Below are 27,561 nucleotides of genomic sequence, written 5' to 3' on the forward strand. Positions count from 1 at the left end.
TTCATCAAACTTTGAATTATCATAGAAAATATTAAAAGTATGATTTTTATTCAATAACATAGGATTCATTGTTGACAAATCAGATCTTTTTTTTCTATTTGCTCTGGTATGATGCTTAGGATTTGGACAATGTTGATGAGATTCATGATTATTTTGGCACTGATTACGTACCTGATGTCTTTTACCCTCAACCATTGATAAGATGTTAAATGCTACAAATAGAATCAGGACAATGACCAAAGAAGTCCTTGTGGACTGTCTCACCATAACCCAGCGTGTTTAACGCTGATTGAGAAAGAAATCCAATGCTCCAAGCAGCTCATTAATTAGATAGTTACAATAGAAAGTAAAAAAATTGCTCGGAAAATTAAAACTTTGACGTCTTTCATCAATAATAACTGACTATCAAGGCAATTTCAAGTAGTACATGTTTTTTTTCTTTCCATGTATTTTTTGTTTTTTCTTTTTCTGAAAATTCAAATTAAAAAAAAAAAAGGATTTTGAGCTCGACCGAGGCGAAGAAGCAGGATTTTTTAATTAAATTTTAATGAAAAAATTGATTTATTAATTTCAAAATTTGACTTTTTATCATAAAAATCATTTCAATATTTTTACTTATTTATTGCTAATTTTGTGTTTAATTATTGCTCATTTGTATATTAAATGTAAATAAATATAGTCATATATAAAGATATATAAACACCAGCGTCTTCGCTGCCAGTGAGAAAATTCATTAACTGATAAAATCATCAATTGTGCGTTAATCGTTTGATATACATAAATAATTATCGTAATTGATGATGATTATTAAGTATGGAGAAATTAAGTTCTTCTTTTACGTAGATTCATCCTCCTCATGAACAGACTCGCTCGATTCCGTTGTTTCACTTTTTGATCTGAAATTAATTTATTTAATAAAATATGATCCTTAGTTTTTTACTTTTTTCAGTATAAATCCTAATAATAATTTATTAACATTATTAGAAAAATGGGAAGATAGGAATATAAATAATTTAGATTTATATTACATAATATAAATTTTATATTACATAATATATTACATAAATAAACCCAATTTACTTTTTATCACACACAGTGATATACAATTAAAAGAACAACTTTTAATTTCACTTCTAATTAATTCAGAACTTCTTACTAGATTACTGTTATTTTTTTTTTTTTTCATTATAAACCAATCTTCCCAATCCCGTTTTTGGGTATTAAACAAAAAAATATTCACTTTCTCAATAATAATGAAAATAATATAATTATTTGAAAATTATTTAATTCTTCTTTATTATTAATAATTTTTTATTGAAGACTTTCTTTATTTTTATTTGCTTTTTTTCAATCATTTATTAATAATATATGTAAAAATTTCGTGCCGTTCCATATTCATTCATTGTTAATTTCTTTCATTTTTACTGTATTATTATTTTTTCAATTAATTACTTAATTCAAAAATTCATCAATTAACTCAAAACTTATGCATAATAAGAATTTGTGAGATTAATAGAAATGCTAATTGGAATGAATGACGCGATTTACTGTGATTATAATTATTATTAATATAATTATTGAACGTCATTATTATTATCATTACTATTATTATTTTAATATTTTCATAATGAGAGATGAATGAAATAATGGAAGTGATTTCTGTAGATAAAATTAATGACGCTAGTCACGATAATTACGGAAAGATTATACACAATTATTCACATTTTATAAGTAAAACGGATTAAACGGAGGAATTTAATCCATATAAACATCTATTGTAGTAAAAAGTTGAATAAAAAAAAAGTATTAAGTGATGTAAAATTTGATAAAATCTACTCTAATTTTTTTTTCAGTGTTATAAAAGTTATAATCCACATTTTGCACTATAAAACACCTCAGTTGCTTTAAATACTTGTGACAATCGTTTATAAATTAATTATGAAATTTTTTCTCCAGTTATGCAACGTTTTTTTTTGTACGAGTAGGCACTTAGCTATGTTTCTATGTTTTAATATCTTTTTTTTTAGCTAAACAATAATTAAGGATGATATTTAAGCATCAGGGTGAATATTACGTGGGAAATTTAAACATTTCAGTACAAAATAACGTATTAAAGTATTATTCATTAAATTATTATCTAAAAAATTTCCATCATGATTTTTATCCTTTTAACCTATTCTTTTTGCACTCTTTATTCTCACTTAAACTATTTATTTAGCACATTCTTATTATCTGCCATTTGTTTAAAATCAAAATGATTTGTTTCTACAACTCTAGCACCGTATTTCTTATGAAAACGTTCACCTTTTAATTACTATTCATATTTTGGGCATTTGATGGCATACGGAATGTCTTTTTTTAATATTACAGGAAAAATAACAAATTATACAATTGTATTTGTGTATTATTTAACAATTGGGAACAGCACGAAAACATCTATGTTGAATAAAAATTTATCTATATTTACTGCAGCCTCTTTTTTTAAATCAATTTATGAGCTTCATATCAACAATTAAACAAATCAATTCGTGAAAGATCAGTCTCTAGGCGATTATATTTAATTCAATAATGATTGGGTTAAACGATTAATTTTTTTCCCATGGGAAACAATTATGTATGTTCTAAGATCCATACAAAATTTACTATTCCAAATCTAATCCTATCACACTATCAATTTTTCTCTACAATGACTAATATAATAATGATTATTCAGTTGTCATCATTAAATGTAAGTAATTTTGTTTTAAATAATAATAAGAAAAAATTTTTTACTTTTTCTTTGTTTTAACTGAACACAAATAATTAATTAAGTCATCTTTTCATTATACATTTAAATCATCAATGATTGAAAAACTAAAACTTCGTTTCCCTGAATTGAAATCAATTGAATATGGTAATAAAAAAATAGCACGAACTAATATGTTTTATGTGGCATAAAAAAATAATCACGAATTCTATACTCCGAAATTACTAAAAAAAATATTTCATTGATTATAAAACTATAAAAATGTTTTTATTCGTGCGCGAAAGAATTCCTTTTCTTTTAAGATTAATAATTATTGTTAATTGTTCAATTACTTGAAGAGAAAATCATCTGTAGAAAATAACTACTCTCTACATACTCTACAGACTCATACGGATCACAATACAAAAATACAAACACGAAAATTCTTACTTTTGCGTTCGTAAACTCCGTTATCTTTTCATTTTATCATGTCCTTCTATTTCTTTTCTATTTCAGTTCCTCCCTTTTATTCATATTCACTCAAATACGTGGATCACAATTAGTTGAAATCATTTTTTCTTTTATCGAAAATTTCTATTTTGTTTTTTCTGGGTATTCATTGTATGATCTTTTGTAGGTGTTTTTATCCAAATAAATGAAAGCTCGATTTAATTTGATCCACGAAACCATTTTTTTTCATTTTCGGCTGTTTTTATGGTTTTTTTGTCATTTTTTAAAAGAATATAATTTTTATGATTTAGCCCCGAAAATAGAAATAACCACAGATCGCGATAACACCCCCACCTATTATACCTATTCCTATTGTTACAGGCTTGAATAATGACCTCTTGAAATTTTGCCAGTTTTCCGTTTGCTGTTGTCGTCGTTTCATATCTCGCACTTGTGCTGCCAGTCGTTCCTTCTTGTCGTGGTGACGATGGCGTAACTCATTTTTCCTAGAATTAAGAATCAATTTAAGACACATTATTCAAACAAGATCATTAAAATTCAATCCTAAACTAACATTTTATGCTTTCAAACTCATTATAAATTCATCAAATAAGTTTTTCACCATTTTTTTTTTTGTTTTGTTAATGAATCAATTCTAATAAAGAATTTAACATTTTTCAATATTTTACTATGTTGTTAGATCATTTTAGATTCAACATGCTTTAAAAGAATTCATTTCTAATCACCTACTTTACTTCTCACGTTTATTAATATTAATTAATTTTAGCTGACTAATTCAATTACTCACGTATCAGAAGAATCACCGTGTGAAGAACTATTTATGAATAATGAATTATCATTATCGTTATTCTTCTCATTCATGATATCTTTAATATTATTTTCATGAATATTATTAGTATTGTTCAATGATGAATTTTTATTATTATGTTCTGCTGTTGATTGTGGCTCCATTGGCAATGGTTTATTTGGAGGACCAGTTCCATTTTCTTTAAATATAATTTCACCGACCATTAAATAAAAGTATTAATTTTTTTTTTGTATGGATGAAGAACAGAAAAATGAAGAAAACTAAATTACCATTTTCTGTATCAGGGCTAGGTGTTAAATCAGACATCATACTCCTTGTTAAAGAATCTCCTCTTGGGGGTGGTAGGGGTGGCGGTTCATCATCATCCTCTACTAATGAATTATTTAACATGTCGTTGGTTACAACGTCATAATGATTCACTATTTCGTTGCTGTCAACGTTCTATGAAGAAAGAAGAACTCTTGTTAGCAACAATTTGATACTTTTTGTAATAACACAGCAGTACAATGTTTTCACATTATTTTTTCTACGTTAGTGAACGACAAATAATATCTGGTATTCAACTGTATTTTCAATAAAATAAATAAGTAATGATTAAGAAATGAAATTAATATATCTGAAAGCAGAGTTCTGCTGTGAATTGGTATGAGTTACCACGTTATTGGAAGGCAATTGCTTTGCTCCCTCGATTATGGCAGCATAAGAAAATCTTAGTTGATCCGGAGTCTGGATTAACCCCATCCTTGATTTCCTCATTTCTACAAGAACTCCTCTGATATTAACTGAGTTAAGTCCATTTTTTTCAATCTGTAAATTTATTTTTAATTAAGTCTCTTATTGATCGAGGGATTTGTTTAATTTCAGTTTTTGAAAATTATTTGAGTTAATGGTGTAAAAAAAAACAATTCAATCTTAATTACCAGAACAAGACATGTATCAACAAGACAAAAAGTTCCTGATCTGCCAATTCCAGCTGAGCAATGAACAATTGGTGGTCCAACATTGGAATCAAGAGCACCAGATTTTCTAACATCAACTAAGAAACGTAGAAAAGCAGTTGGACTTTGTGGTACTCCAAAATCCGGCCATGTTGTGTAGTGGAAATGTAAAATCTCTCTACTCTCATTTGTATCCAAATCTGTCAGTCTTTTTTTATTCCGTTAAAATTGCATGAACCAAGAACAAAAGCAAAATACGTCGAATTAAAAATTACATTTGAATAATAATTAGTTTGAGACAATTTATTACGTGACAATGACGATTGCGCAAACAATATATTGTGTAACTATCATGCAATTCTTTTTGTTTTGCACTTAACAAAAATGTTGATAAATAATTAAATGCCCAAAGGGATCAGTAAGGTCGCAATATATTTAATAAAAAATTTCTTATCAATAAATTGTGTTATGAAAATAATCATGTGAATTATTTTTAACAAATTCAAACAAAATTGCTTTCAGAGAAATTGTTGTAACTTTTTTAATATATTACCTTAATGTAGAAGTTGTATAGTCTGAAGATTGAATTTTACTGACGAAATCTACTTTCATATTAACGTCAGAAAATGTCATAGAGTTATTGTTTGATGAGTTTCCAAGGGGCCAATACTGATGACACTTTAATTGATCTTTTTCGATTACTTTATTAAGCATAAGAATTGCTTTTGAATTCTGCTCCCAAACCATGAGCCAGAAATGACCAGCTGTGCATGGAAGAGGGCCTTGAGTCAAAATGTATTGTCTGTGAGCTCGATCCATCTTTAAAAAAAATTATAATAATTAAAATTATTTATGATTAGTTATTATTTACTTATAAATCATTTATGATATCAAGTCCAATCATGAAAATACATTCAATAAGCTAAACATGTTATAAACAATTACCTTAACAAGATTAGCATTAATATAATCACATGTTCCTTTTTTTAATACCACTCTGGTGTGATCATAAGGTGCTACATCTCTGTATCTATTAAGAGTCTTGTTTTGAGGCTTCTTAGACTCCTCACAGACATAGTCAAAATCACTGCATTCATTACGAATATGCTGAAATGAGACGAAAATAATTAATTATTATTGTAACAAATAATTGTTTCTTAAAGATAAAATTATTATAAAAAAATTAGTATATTACAAGAAATTTTAAGAGAAAAATAAAATAATAATGGTAGTAATTATGATGAAGAGATGAATATAAATATATAATCTTTTTTTCTACGAAACGACCAAAGTGGATGCATGTATTGTGTTCCTGCCAATTAATACGATGATTACATGTTGTTGACACCCACACAACCGGACAAGAAAATTGTGTAGATCACACCATGAAATATGGTAACGAATAAAACAATAATTAGAATAATTATGAGAAAAATTAATAAACTGTAAATAATTAATAATAACTCAAGAGAAATTAGTTTTCAATAAATGCATATGTATTCTAGTATAAAACATTGCTATATAAAGCAGATGAATAATTACAATTAGCTACGCATTGAAAGCTTTCAAGATTAATTTATGAACCATAAATATCAAGATTCCGGTTGTTAGTTATTTATATTCTTTTCTGTATTGAAAAAAGCGAAAAGTGATTCAAATCCAATTTAAGATGACCTGTAATTAGATTAAATAAATGAGATTCAATTGAATCGGTGTCATCATCCGTTTAATTGTTGAGGAAATAAATAATAACAAATTGTCATCGTTCTTCGAATATTTTTTTACATAAAAAAATTTAGCAAAACCAATGACGAGGATAAAATATGTAGATTCAATCATGGCTAACTGTAGGGTTTAAAAGGGCGAGTCACATTAAATAGTAAAATATTACTTGCATTTTTATATACTTACTTGATAAAAACCAATCCAAGCTTCTTGAGAGTTCATTTCGAGAAACTCAGTCTCGACATTGCTGACGGCGTCTCGCGTCTCGTTGGTCATTTTGGATGTATCCTTTGATACTTTGAAAGCTTATCCACTTTTGGATCCTCGTATTCTTTTTGCTTAAGTGTTGTGACAATTAGAGTTGTTCTAATAATATCAAATGATTAATGATGTTGTTGATACCAGTTTAGTTTTTGTAAAATCGTGAAAAAGTAATCTAGGAGCCCTCAGGCTCTTTAAAATGAGCACTTCAAAGATATTTGGAACTTCTAGCCATGCGATTTTGTTACGGCGGTTTGTACTATTCACTCATTTCTCAAAGACATCAATTGTCTACTGAATGAAGCAAACAAAAGTGTCTCTACCTAGCAAAAGTTAACTGCAACAACAATATTGCCCGATAGTGCTGCCACTACACCACATTTTTATAACTAATTATATGAACTTAAATTCAAAAATTTAATTTTATAAGTAAGAATATTTAATATTCATTTTGTTTAACAAAATATAAACAAAATAAATTAATACTCTTAAAGTTAGAAAAAAATATTTTATTAAATAAAAAAATTATAATATATTTAATACAGAATAATTTTTTTTTCTTCAAAAATTTTCAGTTTTTTACATTTATGATTTTAATCAAAGATACCTCGATTTTTGATATTTATTACTATAATTGATAAAACTAATAATTAAAAATCCATTGGAATTGTTTTGATACGCATCATTAATTATCCCGATAGAATAAAAAGATATCTTTTTTACCGACGGAGTACCGGCTTTTGTATTTTAGTTCCTTTATGTAAATTTGAAATCAGATGGAGCAACTGGAAAAATAACGTTTCACTACGAATAGAGAAGTAACGACGCAATAACAGAACAGTTTTTTCCGCCAAAGCGCTATTATCTGTTGAACATCCAGCCGTTATTTCTGACATTTTTCCCGCCAAATAAAGTCTATTGCTGTGTCAGGTGTTGATGTTTTACGTTATGAAGTTGACAATAGAGTAGTGCATCTGGGAGCCGTTCTAAAGACACTCGGTATTAAAGTGATTCGTTCATGATTGAAAATTGGTTTGTAGTGCTGTTTTCTAACTGACAAAACTTTGGTGATGATATAAACTTGAAGTGATTATATTAAATTTGTGTGTTTACATTGATTATAGGACAAGATGACGACTCGTCCTGGAGATTTATGGCAAAGACAGAGACGCAGAAGCCGTCAAGCGTTAGCTCCTATACCTGACATGTCGCTATCAATGGTGTCTTTAGGATCTCCTCTTGTTAGTCCAAATAATATAAATAATAATCATGAAGTTAGAGACAGAATGAGTAGTCCGTGGAATTCTAGTGTAGCTACATCAAGTCCTGATGAATTAGTCATTCGAAAACGTGGACGTAGAAGTAAAACAATTATTTATTCTCCAGAATGTGACTCTAAACGGAATAGTTTACTCAGTTACAATCAACAAGATCGTACACCAACCAAAGGTGACTCTGAACTTCATTCATCCATTATGTTGAGGGAACATAGATCATTTAGAAAAAGACTTGAATTATCTGACGATTATAGTGAATCAATGTTAACTACTCCAGAAAAGAAAAATAGAATGTTGCCTTTTCATGAAAATCAATTTCATGGGAATAGTTTAGGTAATGGATTGAAAGGGCTGAGCCAAGAGCAGCTTGTTAAAGTGATTATGGATCTAGTTTCTAGACAAGAGCAAGGTATTTTGTCTTTAAATAATTCATTACGAGAAGAAGTAATGAAAATTATTCCACCTGCTGATACAAATCCTCTTCAAGAGAAACTAAGATCTCTTCACCAAAATATATCAGATAGTATTCAAAATTTTAATATTATTTCTCCTTATCTACGTGCCTGTTCACATCTAGAAGCTTATTTGGTAAATATAATTATTTTTTTAATTTTTCATTGATGTAAAAAAGTCAGTAATATGAAATTCTAATATTTTATTATTTGTTTGTCTATAGAAAGCATTAAAGGATCAAGGAAATACATTGATGCAGTCACAGCACTGGATTTCATTGATGGAATACGTGTTTGCAGCTTGGGCTATTACAAAAAATCTACCGGTATGGAATGAAGACAGTACCTCCAAAAAATGTTTTGCTCATCTTATTCATTTTTGCAAGCAAGCTTTGATTAAAGGAAACTTTTCTCATTCAGCCCTGGAGGTTTATGCAGAGAAGTAAGTTGATAGTTTTACTCATCTAGTATTAAAGATTCTATTTATTCAAGTATTGAAAATTTTTAATTCATTTCAAGATTTAAAGTAATTGAATTATAATAATATTTTAATTTTTTCAGGATGGAACGTATGATTAATGACTGTGAAGATATCAAAATTTGTCTTCAGATGATAAGAGAAATACTACGGTGAAAAAGTCGATTTGCAGAATTTCATTAGAATGACAACGATACTCAGTATTTTTGACTTATGTTAAAGATGTGAATTCAGTTTTAAGGTTTTTTATACTGTAATATTAAATAAATTGCTAAAATTTTTATACTTATCAATGGTGCAGACTGTTTGAAAGTTGTGGATAATGAATCTATCTAAAAAAAACTGTGCTATGATATATCAAGCCATTATTTTATATTGACTGTTTTATTGTAACACTAATAATGAATTGACTGGCAAAAAATAAATCATGATTTATTCTCTTAATATTTTTTGTTTTTATTATATAAAAAAAAAATCTTTCAAATCATTGTTGACAACTAGAATAGAAAAAGGATTTATGATCCGAATGGAAAGATAAGATGAAAAGTAATATTTTGTTAAAATATTCAATTACAGTGTGAATGGTACCGTCATTTCTACTTCTCTTTGTGATTTACTCAACCGTTCTATCGGTTTACAAACGGATCAAATTTCCAAAGCTTTCACTCTATATTACTAAAGAGAAGATTACTGTGACATTAAACACTGAAACAATTCAGTTGATATAACATCTTTGGTGATGGTAGAATTATTAATACAACATCGATGACTTCATTATAATTATGTAAATATTTTTCTAAATTCATGCATTATGTATAATAATTAGGATTCAAAATAACTCACAAAAAATATTCTTAAAAAATCTATTTACAAAAATCTATTTACATAGATAAAATATATTAAATTTCAAGCCTAATTGGAATGTTTATAAATATTAAATTATATCAAGTTTATAAAATATATTATGTATTAAATATTAAATTATTATTCAAGTAAGTTTAGATATATTATTTTTAAGAGTTTGTAACTCAGTCGTAATAGCTGTAGGCAGATCCTTGCCCACTTGGTTATCAAAATATTCTTTTAATTCTTTCACTTCGTTCTCCCAGAATTGTTTTGGCAAATTAAACAGTTGTTTATAATCAATATTATTATTTAATCCATCTAAGTTGAGAGAGCCTTCTTTTGGAATAAAACCTATTGGTGAATCAACAGCAATATCTTCATTTTCCACTCGACGTAAAATCCAATCGAGGACTCGAGAGTTTTCTCCGAAGCCTGGCCATAAAAATTTACCACTCTGGTCTTTTCTAAACCAGTTGACGTGGAATATAGCCGGAAGTTGAGCATTTGATGCGTTTTTCATACTAAGCCAGTGCTGCAGGTAGTGACCAAAATTGTAGCCGAAGAATGGTCGCATAGCAAATGGATCATTCATAATAACCTTAGCCTGTAAATCAAAAAAATCATAAATTATTCATTTCATTTTGAATTATAATTAATAAATTTAAATAAATGTTTTTTCTTTTAAACTGAATTTTAATCTTACTTTGTGTTCTGCAGCTGCAGTTGCTTCTGATCTCATAGAAGCTCCGATGAATACTCCATGTTGCCAATCTCTTGCTTGATAAACAAGAGGTATTCCTTCAGGTCGACGTCCACCAAATAAAATTGCATCGATTGGCACTCCTTCAGGGTCTTCCCAAGCTGGATCAATAATCGGACATTGATCAGCTGGAGTGCAAAATCTAGAATTAGGGTGAGCTGCGGGTATTTTAGAATCTTTTGACCAAGGGTTTCCATGCCAATCGGTGATTTGTACATCCTGATTTATTTCTTTCTCCATTCCTTCCCAGAATACTCCACCATCACTTGTTAAGGCGACATTCGTAAAAATAGTATTTTTAAAAATTGTTTTCATAGCATTAGGATTAGTTGAAGTAGCAGTGCCTGGAGCAACTCCGAAAAATCCATTTTCTGGATTAATTGCTCGTAATTTTCCTTTTTTGTCAAATCTCATCCATGCAATATCATCGCCTACACATTCAATCTTATAGCCTTTTAAAGTTGGCTGCATCATTGCTAAGTTTGTTTTACCACAAGCACTTGGAAAAGCCGCTGCGATATAATATTTTTTTCCTTTAGGATTTGTTATTCCCAAAATCTAAAAATAAATATATTTTTTATTAATTTTTCCATTATTTTTTAATCAATTTAAAAATGTTTTTTTGAATAAATATTGTTTTTCGGGATTCTGTTATTTCAGTGTTGCTTTGTCATTATTTAAATAAAATCAATATCGATTTAAAATAAAATATTCAAATTCAAATATTTTTTTAAGACTTGAAGAGGTAAGAAAAAAAAATTTTTTTTTCGAATACTAACCAACATATGTTCAGCGAGCCACCCCTCTTTTCGAGCAATTGTAGATCCAATTCTTAAAGCGAAGCATTTCTTCCCTAACAAAGAATTACCTCCGTAGCCACTCCCATAAGATACTATTTCATTCTTAGCGGGTTTATGAAGAATAATAGTCCTTTCTGGGTCACAAAGCCAGGTGGGTTTGATTGAAACTTTGGAATCTTTACTAGGTACACCAACTGAATGTAAACATTTTACAAAATCTTCGTGTCCTAGAACATCTAAAACTTGAGATCCCATTCGGGTCATTATCCTCATAGAACAGACAACGTAAGCTGAGTCTGTGATTTCAATTCCGATTTTTGAGAGCGGTGACCCAACGGGGCCCATACTGAATGGAATCACGTACATTGTACGACCTGAAAATATTTAAATAAATATTATTCATCGAAAGACCAACTAAAATAACTACTAACAATATTCAATATTTAAAATAAAAAACAATGAATTCAAAGAGAAACAATTAAATATGAAAAATTATTTTACCTTTCATACAGCCAGGAAATCTTTGACGGATTGCCTCTTGCATATCATTAGGACTAATCCAATTGCCTAAGGTTCCTTTTACTCCTTCTTTTGGAGTTGGAATTGTTTCTTCTTTGGTTTCAGTGCTAATGAAAGTACGGCTTTCTACTCGAGCTACGTCTGCAGGATTTGTTCTTGCCAACCAGCTAATAAATCATTAAAATAAAATTATTGTTAACACTTAAATTAAAAAGTTTAGTAGAATACTTTTATAAATTGTGCTTGTGTTCATTGAGAATATGATAAATGACCTAAAGATCTTGTCCAGAAAAGTATATATCTTTATTCAAATAAATGTACCGTAAAACAAGACTAGGAAATTTTTTTATAACTTTTAAGGTGTTTATAAAGCTATGAAGCATAAATACAAAATAAAGGACAAAGGACTGGTTGAATTTTGAATATCTTCTAGTCAGACATGATATTTTCAATGGTATAATTAGTTAGGTTAAGCTTTAGTATGTAATTGCAGGTAATTTCCCTGGGTCCCAGGTCAATGTATCCCTGCAAAAATATTTTCAACGAAATTCTGTCTGGGCCCTATTGTCCTAATAGAATTCAAATAACAGACTACCTTTCAAATGTCATTTTAAATACGATTTAAAATTCATATTTAAAATAAAATTCTCTGATCACTGAATAAATTATTTTTCGATCTTATTCTCAATAATATTTATGAATAGTCAATCAATAAATGATGAACCTTTTTCAATGTATCTGATTGTTATCAAAACAATGAATGATATTTACCAGTTTTGATATTTCGGTAAAGGTAATATTATTCCATTTTTCTGCAAAGCTTTCAACATTGTCTCATTTTCTTCTACACTTCCATCGCAAATATATACTGAATCCGGTTCACAAAGTCTCACACATTCCTCTATGTAATTCAAGACCTTTGGTGCAAGTGGTACAGATGAATTAGAGATAACTGGAGTTCCAGCAATAGTATTATGGACATCTCCAAAATGACTTTTTATTTTTGGTGTTTCAGCCGCTATTGGACCTCTGGAATGAAAAGAATCAAATAACAATTATTAGAAAATTCATATATGGAAACCATGATCAACAATGAGCAATAAGTGTGTTACAAAACCGGCTCTATGTTCTCAATTATTCAATGAAGAGAAAGTTAAACTAGATCATATAATCTACACTATATAACAGAAGCATATCGAATTTATGTTACGTTTATATCTAGAGTACATGCAATAAATAATTAAAATACATCACACTAGTCTCAACTAAATTGTAACTAAATAATAAAACTTACTGTGAATAAAATTTGTCTATGTAGTATGGCATCTTATGTAATTTATTGTATTTATTATTAATAAGTTTACTAGTTAAACTGCTAAAATTTCGCGGTTTAACAACTGATTTATAGAGAACAGCGTCAGTGATACAAAGAACATTTGAACATGTCAATGATTGTTGATTAACTGTATTATAATGTCGTGTTATTTGATTCAAGTTTAATAAAGATCGTATTTCTTTATCGATCACTGATCGCCTGGCAACGTTCCACCCGAGTATTGTCATTTTGCCAATCAATCTGTTTTATTATATACTCGCTGATGAAAGAGATCACAGTCCAAGGGTCGAGGGGTTTCCTTTATGATTTAATATTTTCCGGAAATGTAAAAAGCTGATTGGTTGTTGTGTTTCCCTTTTAGAAATAATCTAGTGGGGATGTTGATCAATGATTCAGGCGCTAAATGTTTTCAGGATCTTGTTTATTATTGCACTTGGAAAAATTGTTTATGAAACAGAGCAACTTTATTTCACAAATTCACTTTAATAGTCCAATGTTTTTCTAATCAATTTCTTGAATTTCCTTTCTTCTAGGTTTAAGTCTACTGAATAACTGTATTAATTGTTGTCTTGATCTTGATAAATTTCAAACTGCACACCTTTCATATTATCTCTACAAATTCAAGTGCGATGTACTAAATAAGTATCAACTGTAAGACCACAGCTGGTTTTATACGAAAGCCACTGGCCCCCTCGTGATCTTCTATTTTTGCAAACCCGCTGAACCACACCGCACTTGTCGACATTATATCCACTTACATTTGATAACTTGTCTTAAATCTCTCTCCTTCTTTTGCCTCCATAGATTAATTAAATGTCTCAGTTCTAGCTTGAATTTTATTTTCTATCAAATCATAAATACTCCAATCTCAAACTATTTATTAATTATGTGATTAGAGGCTATGCAGCTGATAAGTTTGACATAAAATTGGTGATAATCATACATTTATTTGAATTTAATCATTATTTATTGTAGACCATCAAATAATTCCATTGACTTTCAGAAGTTCTAAAGTAAATATTAAAAAAGGATTTTTTTTTATCTTGTTGAATTGTTTTTTTGTGGGCTCGTCGATTATTATGTAAACAATTTGACGACAAAAAATAAATTAATTATCACAAGACTTTGATCGTCATACGTATCATATAGATAATATTTAGGATTCCGTCATAACGGATCTGTATGTTATATCACACGCAATATCCAACCCTTGTTGCGAGATGTTTCAAACTGAAATCATAGATTAGAAAAATGTTTATATTTTTAAGTGGTAATTACTCAACTATTATTGCTAAATTAATGATAAATAATAATATTACATAAAGTAAGCAATCTCAAAATCATTTGAAGTAAATAATGTCATGAATAATAAAATTTTTGAATAATTATTGCAACAAATTAATTTTAAGATAATGTAATAATTTTTGAACAGCTATTATCAAGATAATACACCGGAATTTTTTCCTCATCTTTCCAAACAGAAGTTTGATAACAAACGTAATTAAAATTTTTTTTGGGTGCAAATATTTGAACTTTTGCATCATCATGGTTGGTTATTGATGATTAAAAGAGTAATTAATTGAAAAAAAAAAAATTAGATAAACATAAAAAAAGATTTTTATATCAAAATACGTCTGACATATGTCTAAGTGACTGGGGGGTCATGTAAAATACTAATATCGATGAACTCTTTACAATAAGTTCAACGAGATGATATTCACACCGGGTCTAGAGTCCAATCGACGTTTACAGTCTAAACTTGATAATTGCAAGTTTTATAAGATAAAAAAATGATACTGTTCTCGATGATTTGATTACGTATTATATTTCAAATTATTATCACTTTATCTTCTTGGAATAACAATAATTTTGCTTTTTTTTTATTCTTCTCAATACTTGCAGATCATCAACTGACAAAATTTTTCCTTACAATGTATAAATGTTATTCAAATAAAAAGAAACTATAGTAGTAAGATTAGTTAATAATTTGAAACGTCTACAAAAATTCTTAAGAGTATATTCTTCAAACATTACACCAATATCAAACGTCAATGTTTTATTTACGTCTTGTTTGACGTATGGCAATACAATTATCAATATAACAGCTATTTCGAAACAAAAATAAATTACGTTTAATTCGACTTTGCTTTCAATGATTTTACGTAAACACGTGAATCATTTTATCTGTTTACAGCTGTAACAAAGGTGGTTTTATAAAATCAATAAAAATTTTTTAGATATATTCAACCATTTTATCAAGTTTTCTGATTCAAAAGGGGAATATGTGCCCTTGGCTTTAATAAAAGAATCTAACGAAATTATTAGAAACGTAAAAAATCAAATATAATAGTTTTTGATCATAATTTCTTGTTCATTGAATAAAGTCGAATAACATTTTTTTCTTTCAAAAGATTTCTCTTGAAATACAATTTTATTGTTAAGGTAATTTCCTCTCTATAAAGTAGGTTTCATTCAGACAAGGAAAAAGTTTTGTAATATGTATACATTAAAAAAGTGAATTCTCAACAAAGTTTTCCTATATAATCATTTCTTAACTGAATTAATCATAATAACATTTTAACATAAATATCATTACTAAATAACGTTGCAAGTGAACCAGTTCATTCCAGTTTTTCATAAATACTACTTCTTGATCAAGTTTGAAAGTATGATGGAAAATTTGTGGTCATACTTGATTGCTTGATCATGTTTCATATATATAACTTTTTTGGCATCAAATAAACAATCAAATTCTAAAAATGTAATATTCGTGATTAGAGTGAACTCATATTGACAGTCGAATTAAATTTATTTTGAATATTGTAATTAGTTCTTAATTAAGTCAAGTTGAATGCCTCAAGATTTATTAAGAAATAATATGATAATAATATGGAAAAATTACAGTAATTAAATGATTATAGCATTTCATAATTATGTAAATTATAGATGTTTGTCTTATTTTTCTGTTGACATATGTCAAAAGTGTAAGAAAATTACAAAATATTATCAGAATCAATAAACAAGTGTATTTATGAAATTTATGTGCAAGCTTTCAAGAGCAAATATTAATTAACTTTCAATAAAACCTATATTGCTCTTTTTTTAAAAATAAATTAGAGTGCTGTAAGTCTTAAGATTTGATATACATATATGTATAATTCTATGCATGCAAACGAACCAGCAGATATCACATATTCTGAAGACCAGTCGAGCCCCCAATGACGTTACTTTATAGCCACTGAGTTTGATAAACTTTTACTGTCATTGATATGTACATTTAATTCGTGTTCATTGATAATGAAAGTAAGATTATTTAAATGTCCAACCAGGATTTTAAATGAAAAGCTTCAAATTCTCGCTCGAATGACTAAATATACATCAATGTTTAGATAATCATAGAGAGAATGTTGGTAATTAATTAAATACAACCATTCTCATTAGAATTAGAGCAATTACATAGGCATACTCTGATGTGATCTAATAGAAACATTAAATAATACAGTAGATAAAAATGTACAACATTGATTATTATTTTATTACAAAAATAATATTCTATTCATATACCTCTGTCATCTTGTAATAATCCCATTGTGTAAATGTTTTTCTATTTCTCATCTTGTTTGTCAAGTCATCAACTACCACATCCCACATCTCATCATCCTCAGTAAATAATCAAATATTGCGTCATTTGTCGAATTGTAAATTTTATTTCTGATTGATTATCATATTTATTAAGATGTCTATTTTTTTGATTTGTCAATAAAAATTATAATAATTGAATCAATGTAAAATACTAAATAGTTTAAATAAAAGACATTAGTTTACTGGTAAATTTCATGACATTTAAATTAGAAATCAGTTTACTTTCAAAACTTGGACTTCATTTCTTTAATAATTTACTTTGTCAAAATATATCCATCAGATGGCGTTACTGTTCAATATTCATTGTGAATGTGCTTATCGTTTGTCGATAACTAATTTGTATTATTAATCGATAAACTAGTGTACTAGTTGATCTTCTAAAGTTGATGCGTTTACTTACCGTGTGGCGCTGGTGGCTTGGATGAAACCATTGCACAGAGTGTATTATTCTTACAAAGTTTGGTAATAGTTATCTAATTTTCAGGTGTAATTGTGTAGTTATTTTTGTGATAATTAAATAATTACTGGTATTATTCCATGGATAAAGCAATTATAAGGAAAATTCGGTGAGTTCAATGATGTATATCCATACAATCATCGGTGTTATTCGATTGTTTGAGGTAACCAAACTTCTGATGGCGTTTATACATATTTTCTTAGTTATAAAACCATCGTTTATAACAATTAAGAAGCAAACAACAATTAGGATTTGTCATTAAAATTAACTTATCATTTACAAGATGTTTATGTCAAAATGAGCGAAACGAATATTTTCGCTGCAGGTAGGTATTAAATTGCGCAGCGTTTTTGTTTTGTTTTTTTTTGCGTTGAACAACGTGCTCTAACCGACAATCCACAAGTGGTTGCATTGTGCATGTATATATGTATATAGTTATGAATTTATTATTCATTTGTTCATGTGAATATTAGTAATTAATAATTTTATTGTTTTTGCAGATGTTTGGACATACATAATTGATTTTTTATTATTGTGGTGAGTAATTACGAATATTAATATTTATCCACCAAATTTTATATTATATTTATATTGAACTAGAACTGACATTCTAAACAATTGTGAATATTATGATAAATACAGTGGCAAAAGATTAATTTTTGCTGATAAAAACAAGTAAGTTATCAATCTATTTGGAATAAACAAATATTTAGCTGTCAATATGCTTACAACATATTACATGAATGAGTTAATATGTCAATAAGATATCGAACATTGATAATGTTTATTAGTTGGTATATTTTTTATATCTTATCATTTTTAACTGAATAATATAATAGTATTAATAGAAGATGGAAATGAAAATAGTCGTGTAAGATGTTTGTGGTGTTTAATTTAATTGTTTCATTTCCAAGATGTCTGAAGTGGTAATTTATTCAAGATATAAATCTTTTATAAGTAATATCCCAACGTAATATAAAATGAGAAAGTGTAGGAGAAAATAGAGAACTAAATAATTGATCTTTTACAATAAATTGAAAAAATTCATTTCAGCAATCGTTGACTGGAAAAACTTGGATAATGAATTAGAATTATAAATTGAAAGTATAAATCCAATTTAGTAAACTTCAAATTTCATTGTATTACACAACTTCTTGGCAGACTTTGTAAAATATTTGGAAAGATTTTTTATCCAGTTTCAAATATTTCGTGTTATATTGAAACTACAAAATTTAGAGAGAGGGAGTGTGTAATACTGGCATGATGGTATACTAATGTTTCAAACGAGTGTTTTACTAGCCTTAATTTCCGTGCTTTCATAGCCAATTTGTCGGAGTTGTAAATTTCGACTTTGGGTCGATTAAATATGGATCTGTGAAAATTTTTTTGTCGCAGTAAATATCTAATGTAATATACAGTTTTGTTATAGAGAATTATGAGGTGTAATATTGCATTTTTTATTATAATTTATTACTTCAAAACTATTAAATATTTTATCTAATTATTTTTCAACATTGAATACATTATTCATGTTATTAATATCATCAATATTTTTTATTAGAAAAGTGCAAATTTTCTAACTAAACAATTATACCATTAAAAAAAAATTGTAAACAAAACCACAACTTTAGCTATAAAATTTGCTCTGTAAAAAAATATTCTTTAATGTGTTGTTAAACATTTTGCCATATTGATTATGTAATTTAGTCTAGGAAACCATTGAACTTTATTTAGAATTTATTGCTTGATAAATATGTGTTATATTTACTAGGTTTGAAAAAAAAAAACAAAGTTTTAATATATTTATAAAGATGCTTCATAACAGTACCTCACTTTCCACATTTTAAAATGTAGTTTTGAACTTGTAAGATAAAAGCATAAATTAAAATAGTTTTATGATTAAAGGCAAGAAGAGTATATAAAAAAGATGGTAGGCGCGTCATATACTTTAGCTTATGTACATTATTCATCGACATCAGTGAAAAGGGCGCCGGTGGTTTTACGTATGCTGCGGGTTATTATGTCCTCTAAATGTTTAATGTGTTTGCCTTCCTTGGCCGTCCATCGCAGCTTTATGTTTTACTAAGTAAATTACTGTTTTTTTTGTTTCTCAACGTTAATGTTAGCACAATCGATTTGCACTCTCTTGTTCCATCCTACCGTTAGCAATGTTCCGATTCCTTTTATACCCTCTCAGTATATATGTATTCTCTCTTGTCTCTTTCAACATTCTTTCCTATTGGCTAAAATATTTTATATATGATCTATTTAATATTTCACTCACCGTGTCTGCTATACTTGTTACCACGAGGCACAATTAATATTTTAGAGTGATTTCAATATGATTTGACATCAGAGAAAAAAACTTTTATTATTTTTAGAATAAACTTGATTTTCAATTATTACTGTTCCATTTGAATTTACTGTTATTAATTATTTGCTCTTATTTATTTATTTATTGAAAACAAATGAATAAAGTGAATTACACAATTTATGAGTAAATAATAATATTTTTGCAACTGAATCAATGAATATAATTAAATGAAATAATCAATAAATTAAAGACAATGAATGGAATTTTAAATCAGGTGTACATATAGTTATGATTATTAAAAAATAATCGTATTACGGGAACAGTTTATAAAATACGAGTGCCTGAGGCTTGCATAAATATTGCCTTCGATAAGACATTCAAGTTCTTTTAATGTATGCGTTATAACTTGATGAAAATAACTTAGTAAATGATTCAACAACCGATTGAATTCTCTCACATTATAATTACAATACAAAAGCAAAAACATCCGCATTAATCGATACTTAAAATAAGATGTTGATAAAGACAATGAAAATACTGAGAATTTCATAATAAATACAATGATCGAAATATAGCTTGTAATATTCTCTCAGTATATATAACTTTTTTCATTTTTAAACTCACAAATGTATTCGCATGTGCATTATACAAGAACTTTTACTTCTAGTAATAAAAACTGTTATTTTTAGCATCACTTTAACACACACACACTTTTTTATTAAAGAAATTATAAAATTCATTCTCTAGAAGTATTTTAAAGAACAATGATGTTATTTAAGATGTTTGTCATTTTTAATTAGAAAAATAATTATTAATTTTGATTTGTAAAAATTTAATTATCATTAAACTATTTGATGTTCAAGTAATGATAAGTTTTTTATTGATATAAAATTTGAAATAAATGAAGTAAATGAAATATTAATTAATAAATAGTGTGTTTGTAAAGTGAATTGTTAATTATATGACATTTTTATAATGTTAAATCAATAAAATGAAAGCAATTAGCGGTGACAATTCACAAATGACAAATCAGCGTGTATATTTAATGTCTGTAGAGTGTAGTTGGCTCAGTCCCATTCAACTAATATCAAATTGTACCGTTTAATCCTCTATGCAATATCAAGGCTCCATTCTCTCTGTAGTTTTTTTCGCTCATCATGTTTTTCAATAGTTGACATGTCATCATGTATTTAGAAATATACCCTGATATCAAGGTATATTATTCACAACAGTGTTATTGGTTGAATGTAGATCGGGAATTCGCATATTTGGATATGAACTGATGCAATCAGTGCTGTTATATTAATATTTATACGTTAATCAGTGAACAATTTATGGATATATCAACTATTTATTCACGGGTTCTACTTTTTTATCGTTTTATCTGTATTGTAAATTATATTATTGTACAGTTCAGCCATGGGAAAATTTAACTTTTCATATAATTACATTTAAAAAAATTTTTTTTCAACACTATACTCTATTTTTCCACTATCACTTTATTTCAGTATTTAAATAATTGTGATTTTGTTTACAATTTTTTTTTATCTTTCATTATCTAGCTTTCAGCTGTATTAAAAACATCCCGAATTGAAATATAGATACTTGTTGGAGTTCTTTTAAATTATTTTTACCACTTTTGAAGTCTGTTTTAATACTTAAAACTGCTGATGAAATTTTTTGATCTTTTATAAATAATAATTAAGTAATTTTGAATACCTAAAAATCAGGACTTGAAAATATTTAACAAGTACCTATATTTTGACTTGAGATTATTAATCTTTTCAACAGCAATGGTAAAAAATAATTTCAATATATTTTCATTCATTTGTTTTCCTGATATTCGACTAAAATTACACCTCATAATATATTTAATGCATATATTTATTAGATTAAGTATACATAGCAAAATTATTAATGTTTATTGCATCTACTTTTCATCTGTTTCATGATACTGTTCTAAATTACGAACGGTGCATTTTGTTGGATGAGTTTCTGGGTCAACACTTTTGTTCTCATGCTTAAATAATGATTTGCAAGGGTTTGGAACCCTACAGTTGGCGGTTTACAAGCGATTAAACTTTTTAGCGGGATAATAGATATGTGCTAATTGAGGCAACCAGATGGAAAATTTAACTAAATCATTAATATTCCTGAACACTATATCATGCATGAATCAATGATTATAATATGATGACTTTCGATTCATAAGAACCTTAGTTCACACTATCTCATCTTTTATATACTTTTTTGTTACATTTTATTTAATTAATAATTCACCTCATTGCAAATCGTAGTGTTTTTATTTAAAACACACTATAAATATTATTATTAAGTGAGGTTAATAATAAAGAAAGTAGTGACAAAAATCATTACATGATTAAAATGAAATAACTATATTAAAAAATCAATTGTAATTGGTTTCGCCAAATCAATGCAATAAAATTGACTTCTGATTATTAGATTATAGTTAACTCTCTAAAGGTCGACCACTTGGACGACTTTTGGAACCTATAAAATCTCATATTCTTTTATAAGATCAAATTATTACCAGATGTAGATCATTTTCATTTGCCAATCTTTTAATTTTTATAGTTGTTAAAAATAAAAATTTATATTTTTAATAATTTATTTATCCATTTTAAAAATCATTATGAATAATATTTTTCTTTCTTGCGGAATTAATGAGTAAATTAATTTCATGAGATGGTTTTATATTGGCATGACAGGTTAGCATAAAAAAAGATCCCAAATTATTCCATCATGTTTTGTTACTCATTTCGACTATGACAAAAAAGCGTGCATAAACTGTCATCACATCAAAGGAGCTTAATTTGTGGCTACTCGAGTCATTGAATTCTTGGATCCTCCGTATCCTTTTTTCGACCTATTTCTTTTTTAACATGAATTTCAATGTTTTTAGCTCTTAAAAAAAAGGAAAATCAGTTATTAACTCATGCCCATGTAAAGGGTATCTCATGCATAATTAATTCTAGTTACAAGAGAATCTTTCCAAGTAATTCGTTTTTTACTTTGGCCTATATTTCCTCTTTGTTTAGTAACATTGATTCTGTTTTAGTTTCAAAGTATTTTATCTGGGAAAAGATGTATATGAGAAACCTTTTTTAAATAATGAATTATAATTATTTTTATTTACTTTAAAAATAAATAATTGTCCAAGTTGTAGATACGTAATTGTATATTTTTTCAACAGATGTGCAATTACTGTTAATTTGTTAATTCAAGTATCTCTTTCGTTGCTCTAATTTTAGGGGGCGTGACGACTCCTTGTCAATAATTGTTTAAGCTTGCCTGACAAGAGAGTTTGAGATTATTAAATTGACGATAGATATTGCAATTATTTCCCTAACTAAATAAAAACACTTTAGTTCATGAAGGCTGTTTTGTGGCTCACCGGGAGGTATTCAAATATCTCCTGCTGCGAACGATATGTACTTAAACTAAAAGAATATGGCATTTTTACATTAAAATAATCATTTATTCTTTATCATTGCTGAATATATCTTTTATTCAAATTTCTTTTACGTACAAGAAATATTTTTTTTTTTTTGTGCATAAAAAAGGAAATTTAAATTCTTTACATATTTGAATATAAAACGTAAATATTTTCTGAAGACAATTTAGATTTATGGTAATAGAAAGAATTTTTTGTTAACTAAATACATATATATTTATTTTTCAATTTAATTGTCAATAAAAGTAAATCAAAAATAATTTTAAAAAAAAACTTTAGTTCAATTTATGGGTCAATGATGTACATCTAGATTGAAAAAAGAATCTTTCTATTAATATAATTCTATTTCAAACAAAACATACCATTTTTAATTACACTGATTACTCCAAAGTATTAGTATTAATAAATATTTGAAATATCTTTGACGATTTTTAAAATTAAACATTGCCCTGTATTTGATTTCCTTTGTGAGATTTTTCAATAGATAATTGCTGTCGATTGTAAATTGCAGGTTAGATTTATCTCTACTGTGACGAAGCGCTCTTGTCAATCAAAATTTCATTTCCGATCATATGAATTGGGTGCTATGACTTTTGTGAGTCCCCTCATCCCGTGAATTTTCATCCTTTTCCATTTTCGTATGGGTTACTTTTTTACTTGTACAAAGATACAACTCTCTAATCAATTACGTGCCAACTATCTTGCCACGTGGTAGCCAATTATTGTCGTCTCTTTCATACTTACTCACGCACTTTATTCTTGATTTTATCATTTCATTGACCCTCTTGTATTATTGTCGTGACTGTTTATGAAACTTGTTTGTTCATTCACTAAATAATAACACTAGTATATTGCATGAGTATTTATTGTATTTATGTTTTATTATCTCCTTTAATTCTGTCAAGTGGCATATCGGGTTAAAAAGTTTCATTTTTTTTTTTTTTCAATACACTTCTAACTAAAATTACCCATCACTAATTATTTTTACAATCATTTCATTGATGTGAGAAATGACGAGTTAGTCTGATAGTTGACTTCTACTACTTGGATCACTTTTTGTGCCTTTGGGTGTTTTAAACGTTGGCTAAAGAGATTCTCTTACTGTGTATATCAGTTAAATGATAACTGGAGTGAAGTGGGATAATTGTAATAACCAGGGTAAAAGTAATAACGACAGTCTCTTATTATTTTTATGTAATCGAAATAGTACTAGACTACTTGGTAGTAAAAAAATGATAATATTATTCGAATGAGACATGAAATAAAAACTAACGAAGCTTCATAACTAAAGACATTTTATTATTTATTTACTTATATACAAAGTCTTTATTTTATTTAAAAAAAAAAAAAAAAATTAAAATATAATGAATTTAGTAAAAATAAATTTATAAGATGTGAAATAGATAAATGTCAATTTAAAATTCTTTATCTTCTTTCTTAAATATTTAAAAATTTTTATAAACCTCACACTATCAATATATTAAAAATAATATCCTTGCTGCATAATTTAATCTTAATTTTCTGCCGTCGCGACGCAGCTGCTTTAAAATTAAAAATATTATTATTTAATTGAAATTCTTACTCAGTAGTAATATCTCTTATATCACTAGACGAATTTTATTTTTTAAATTAATTTTCATTCAAAAGTATTTATATATTCTTTTTTTATTTCAAATTGATGTATTTTTTTATTATTAAACTATCACTCAATCTTTACAACCTCATAAGTGCAAAAAAAAACATTTATATTTTTATAATTTACGACAAACTTGTTATAATTTCATGATTTATGAGAAGTTAGTTATTATGGTTGAATTTATGGCTAAATAATGATCGTTTTAGAATTTACTGTGAACTGTCATAATTAAATGATTTACGTGTGACGACAGGTAATTTTATTTAAAGCCTCACTATCCAACTGTAACTTCCTTTCTGTACAAAGAAATGTCTCTATTTAATAATTATTTGCATCTTCCCATAAGATTAATTTGATTTTGGAATATCAAAAGAGAGATAAATTATTACGGACTCTCCTATCGTTCCCATATCGTTATATTATGCTAATTCATGTAACATTCGTTCTTACAAGCTACTACATTTAACTAACCCTGAGGATTTTGTAGATTATTGACGATTACGTCAATTGCTAGAGAACTCTTTTCTGTTCTTGCTCTTCTCTTTTATCCACTCTTCTTTTCTTCTTGATAGTAACGAGCAAATCGTGACTGGCACTTTTGTACGGTAGTTTATTTGCAATTTGTACGTTCTTACGTTCCTGGGATGTCTTTCTCTGTGTTTCCTATAGCCTTTGAATGTTATGAATTCATCTTATGACATTAATATTTTAAAGATAAAATTTAATGTTGGTTTTCTTTCTGGTATCATTTTTTTTGTCTGTTTATTTTTATGATTTTGATACAATAATTGGTCTTTTAACATCACTTGTTATTTTTTTGCCATTTTTATTGAATTAGAACTCTTATTAATTAGAAATTTTGTTGTATTAATTAATTATTTGAATGGTCTAAAAAATTACCTAAAAATCATTTAAATTATTTATAAACGTTTCAAACTCAGGCAATAATCTTTAGAGTCAGAGATGTTATTTTGTTTTATGTAGTACCTTTTGCTTATAATTTTTTGTAAACAGTTTAATATACCTCATGTAATAATTCTATATCGCTTTTTCTATATCCACTCATGTTTATTTAAATCTGTCTCTAAATTATTTCTACTGCCACCTGCTCGATTCTCCTCAACATCAAAGACTAAATAATTTGGTACATAAAATTATTCACGTTATCGATTATAGATCATTCAAATAAGTATGATACATTATTAAAAAAAATAACCAGCTGTGAAATATTGAAAAATTTAATTTATGCAACCATTAAAAATAATTTAACTAAAGTTATGGTTTGCTGAAAGTTGAATAACAACAAAGAAAAAAATAAACACGTGCAGTACATGTGAGGGAGGTAACCGAATTGTTTAGAAATCATAAAGTTAACGTTGGCTTCTTGAGAAACGCGGGAACCGCATAAAATAAAAAATAAAATTGATGGTAAACAGTAGCATTTCTCAAGCCTCAATCGACCTGATGATCGATCCGCGAGCTTTCTCGTGGATAATAAATTGTTTCTTATAGTGGCGATTCCGAATGATGATACGTTATGAGAGCTCGAGTTCGCATGTCTGCCACGAATTCTTGTGCCATATTACCCCGCAGTTTTATTCTATCTCACTCTTATCCACCTTCTCTTCAATTTTGATTTTTTTTTTTTTTTCAATCCCTTTACTTCTCGTCTTGCTTTTTATCGTTTAAAAAATACGAAACGAGAGAGAAAGAGAGAAGCGACAAAAACCAAGTCTGCGGTTACATTCCCTTATAAATATGCAAATATGGCTCGCAGAAAAGAGAAAAGACAAGCGGGGAAAGGAGAACACAAAAATAGAGAGTATCGCAGTAATAATTATTGATTAGGTATTCGTGACTAACTCGACGATTTTCAGTTGTGGCTACGAGTGAACTATGAAAGAAGGAAATAATGCAAATTTTTATTACAATTTTAGGTATAAAAATGTTTTATGAATTCATTGGCTCAATTTTGCTTCATTTTATACATTTACAACTTATAAAAGACTAAGAGGATTATCATTTAAATGTGGAAAAAATTTCTAAGATTAAAAATAACTTTAAACTTTACATCTTTCTTATTATACATACAATTATTATAATACATTCACACGGCTTAGAAGATTTTCGATATCATTATAAAAGTTGGAGTTTCTTTTTTTATTTTTTATTTTTTTTGGTAATAATAAATGAATGAATGATTTTTTGTTCCTCTTTTTTTAACTGAATACATAAAATAGTTTCACTTTATACTAGTAAAAGTATTTGAGTACTGTGCATGTAGGAAATATTGTCGACAACAATTGAAATACGTCATTGTACAAACTCTGTCCATTGTATAGCCTCCTATAATTCGATTTTTTACCTTGGCAAAGCCAATCGCTCAGAGATCTGCAATGAATTTGGCTAACAGTCAAGTAAGCAAAATACATTGCACAAAAAATTGGTTAAATCTAATAGTGATAGTAACGAAGCACTTTAAATATTTTAATATTTAGCCTAAAAAAAGAAAAAACTAATTAAAATAATTTTATCATTTTATTATAACTTATTAATTATATTTAGTCAATTTAAAATAAAATTTTTGGAAATAAAAAGTAATTAATTTTTATCATAATAAAGAATAATGACAATTAATTAT

General features: G+C 27.5%; 4 protein-coding genes across 6 annotated transcripts in view; 2 read left to right on the top strand and 2 right to left on the bottom strand.

Moving 5' to 3' along the window:
• Positions 1 to 605: 605 nt before the first annotated feature.
• Positions 606 to 7,215, bottom strand: LOC118071643 (Protein tyrosine phosphatase 61F). 3 transcript variants are annotated; one of them, XM_035090889.1, is made up of 9 exons: positions 6,854 to 7,215; positions 5,888 to 6,049; positions 5,496 to 5,761; positions 4,925 to 5,150; positions 4,659 to 4,811; positions 4,274 to 4,445; positions 3,984 to 4,182; positions 3,571 to 3,681; positions 606 to 896 (listed from the first exon to the last, which is right to left on the bottom strand). In XM_035090889.1, exons 1-9 carry the CDS (start codon positions 6,941 to 6,943, stop codon positions 836 to 838), a joined length of 1,440 nt encoding a protein of 479 aa, XP_034946780.1. In that variant the 5' UTR covers positions 6,944 to 7,215; the 3' UTR covers positions 606 to 835. The 3 variants fall into 3 exon arrangements, with proteins under 3 accessions (XP_034946780.1, XP_034946779.1, XP_034946778.1); XM_035090888.1 differs by lacking the exon at positions 606 to 896 and having other exon boundaries at positions 2,875 to 3,681; positions 4,662 to 4,811; XM_035090887.1 differs by lacking the exon at positions 606 to 896 and having other exon boundaries at positions 2,875 to 3,681.
• A 507-nt stretch (positions 7,216 to 7,722) lies between these two features.
• Positions 7,723 to 9,581, top strand: LOC118071644 (uncharacterized). Its single transcript, XM_035090890.1, has 4 exons — positions 7,723 to 7,960; positions 8,053 to 8,793; positions 8,882 to 9,099; positions 9,219 to 9,581. Exons 2-4 carry the CDS (start codon positions 8,059 to 8,061, stop codon positions 9,289 to 9,291), a joined length of 1,026 nt encoding a protein of 341 aa, XP_034946781.1. The 5' UTR covers positions 7,723 to 7,960; positions 8,053 to 8,058; the 3' UTR covers positions 9,292 to 9,581.
• A 448-nt stretch (positions 9,582 to 10,029) lies between these two features.
• LOC118072148 (phosphoenolpyruvate carboxykinase [GTP]-like) lies at positions 10,030 to 14,038 on the bottom strand. Its single transcript, XM_035091790.1, has 6 exons — positions 13,355 to 14,038; positions 12,832 to 13,089; positions 12,043 to 12,227; positions 11,521 to 11,915; positions 10,685 to 11,299; positions 10,030 to 10,585 (listed from the first exon to the last, which is right to left on the bottom strand). Exons 1-6 carry the CDS (start codon positions 13,621 to 13,623, stop codon positions 10,124 to 10,126), a joined length of 2,184 nt encoding a protein of 727 aa, XP_034947681.1. The 5' UTR covers positions 13,624 to 14,038; the 3' UTR covers positions 10,030 to 10,123.
• A 3,423-nt stretch (positions 14,039 to 17,461) lies between these two features.
• The window catches only part of LOC118071669 (protein bric-a-brac 1-like), a 164,086-nt gene continuing 153,986 nt past the window's right edge, over positions 17,462 to 27,561 (top strand). Inside the window, exons 1-2 of the mRNA XM_035090962.1 lie at positions 17,462 to 17,604; positions 17,996 to 18,032. The gene's annotated coding sequence lies outside the window, so the exon portion shown is untranslated. The remainder of the gene's footprint in view (positions 17,605 to 17,995; positions 18,033 to 27,561) is intronic.

Source organism: Chelonus insularis, unplaced genomic scaffold (genome assembly GCF_013357705.1).
Source record: "Chelonus insularis isolate UGA/USDA-ARS -01 unplaced genomic scaffold, ASM1335770v1 contig_88_pilon, whole genome shotgun sequence".
In the NCBI taxonomy this organism is placed as follows: domain Eukaryota; kingdom Metazoa; phylum Arthropoda; class Insecta; order Hymenoptera; family Braconidae; genus Chelonus; species Chelonus insularis.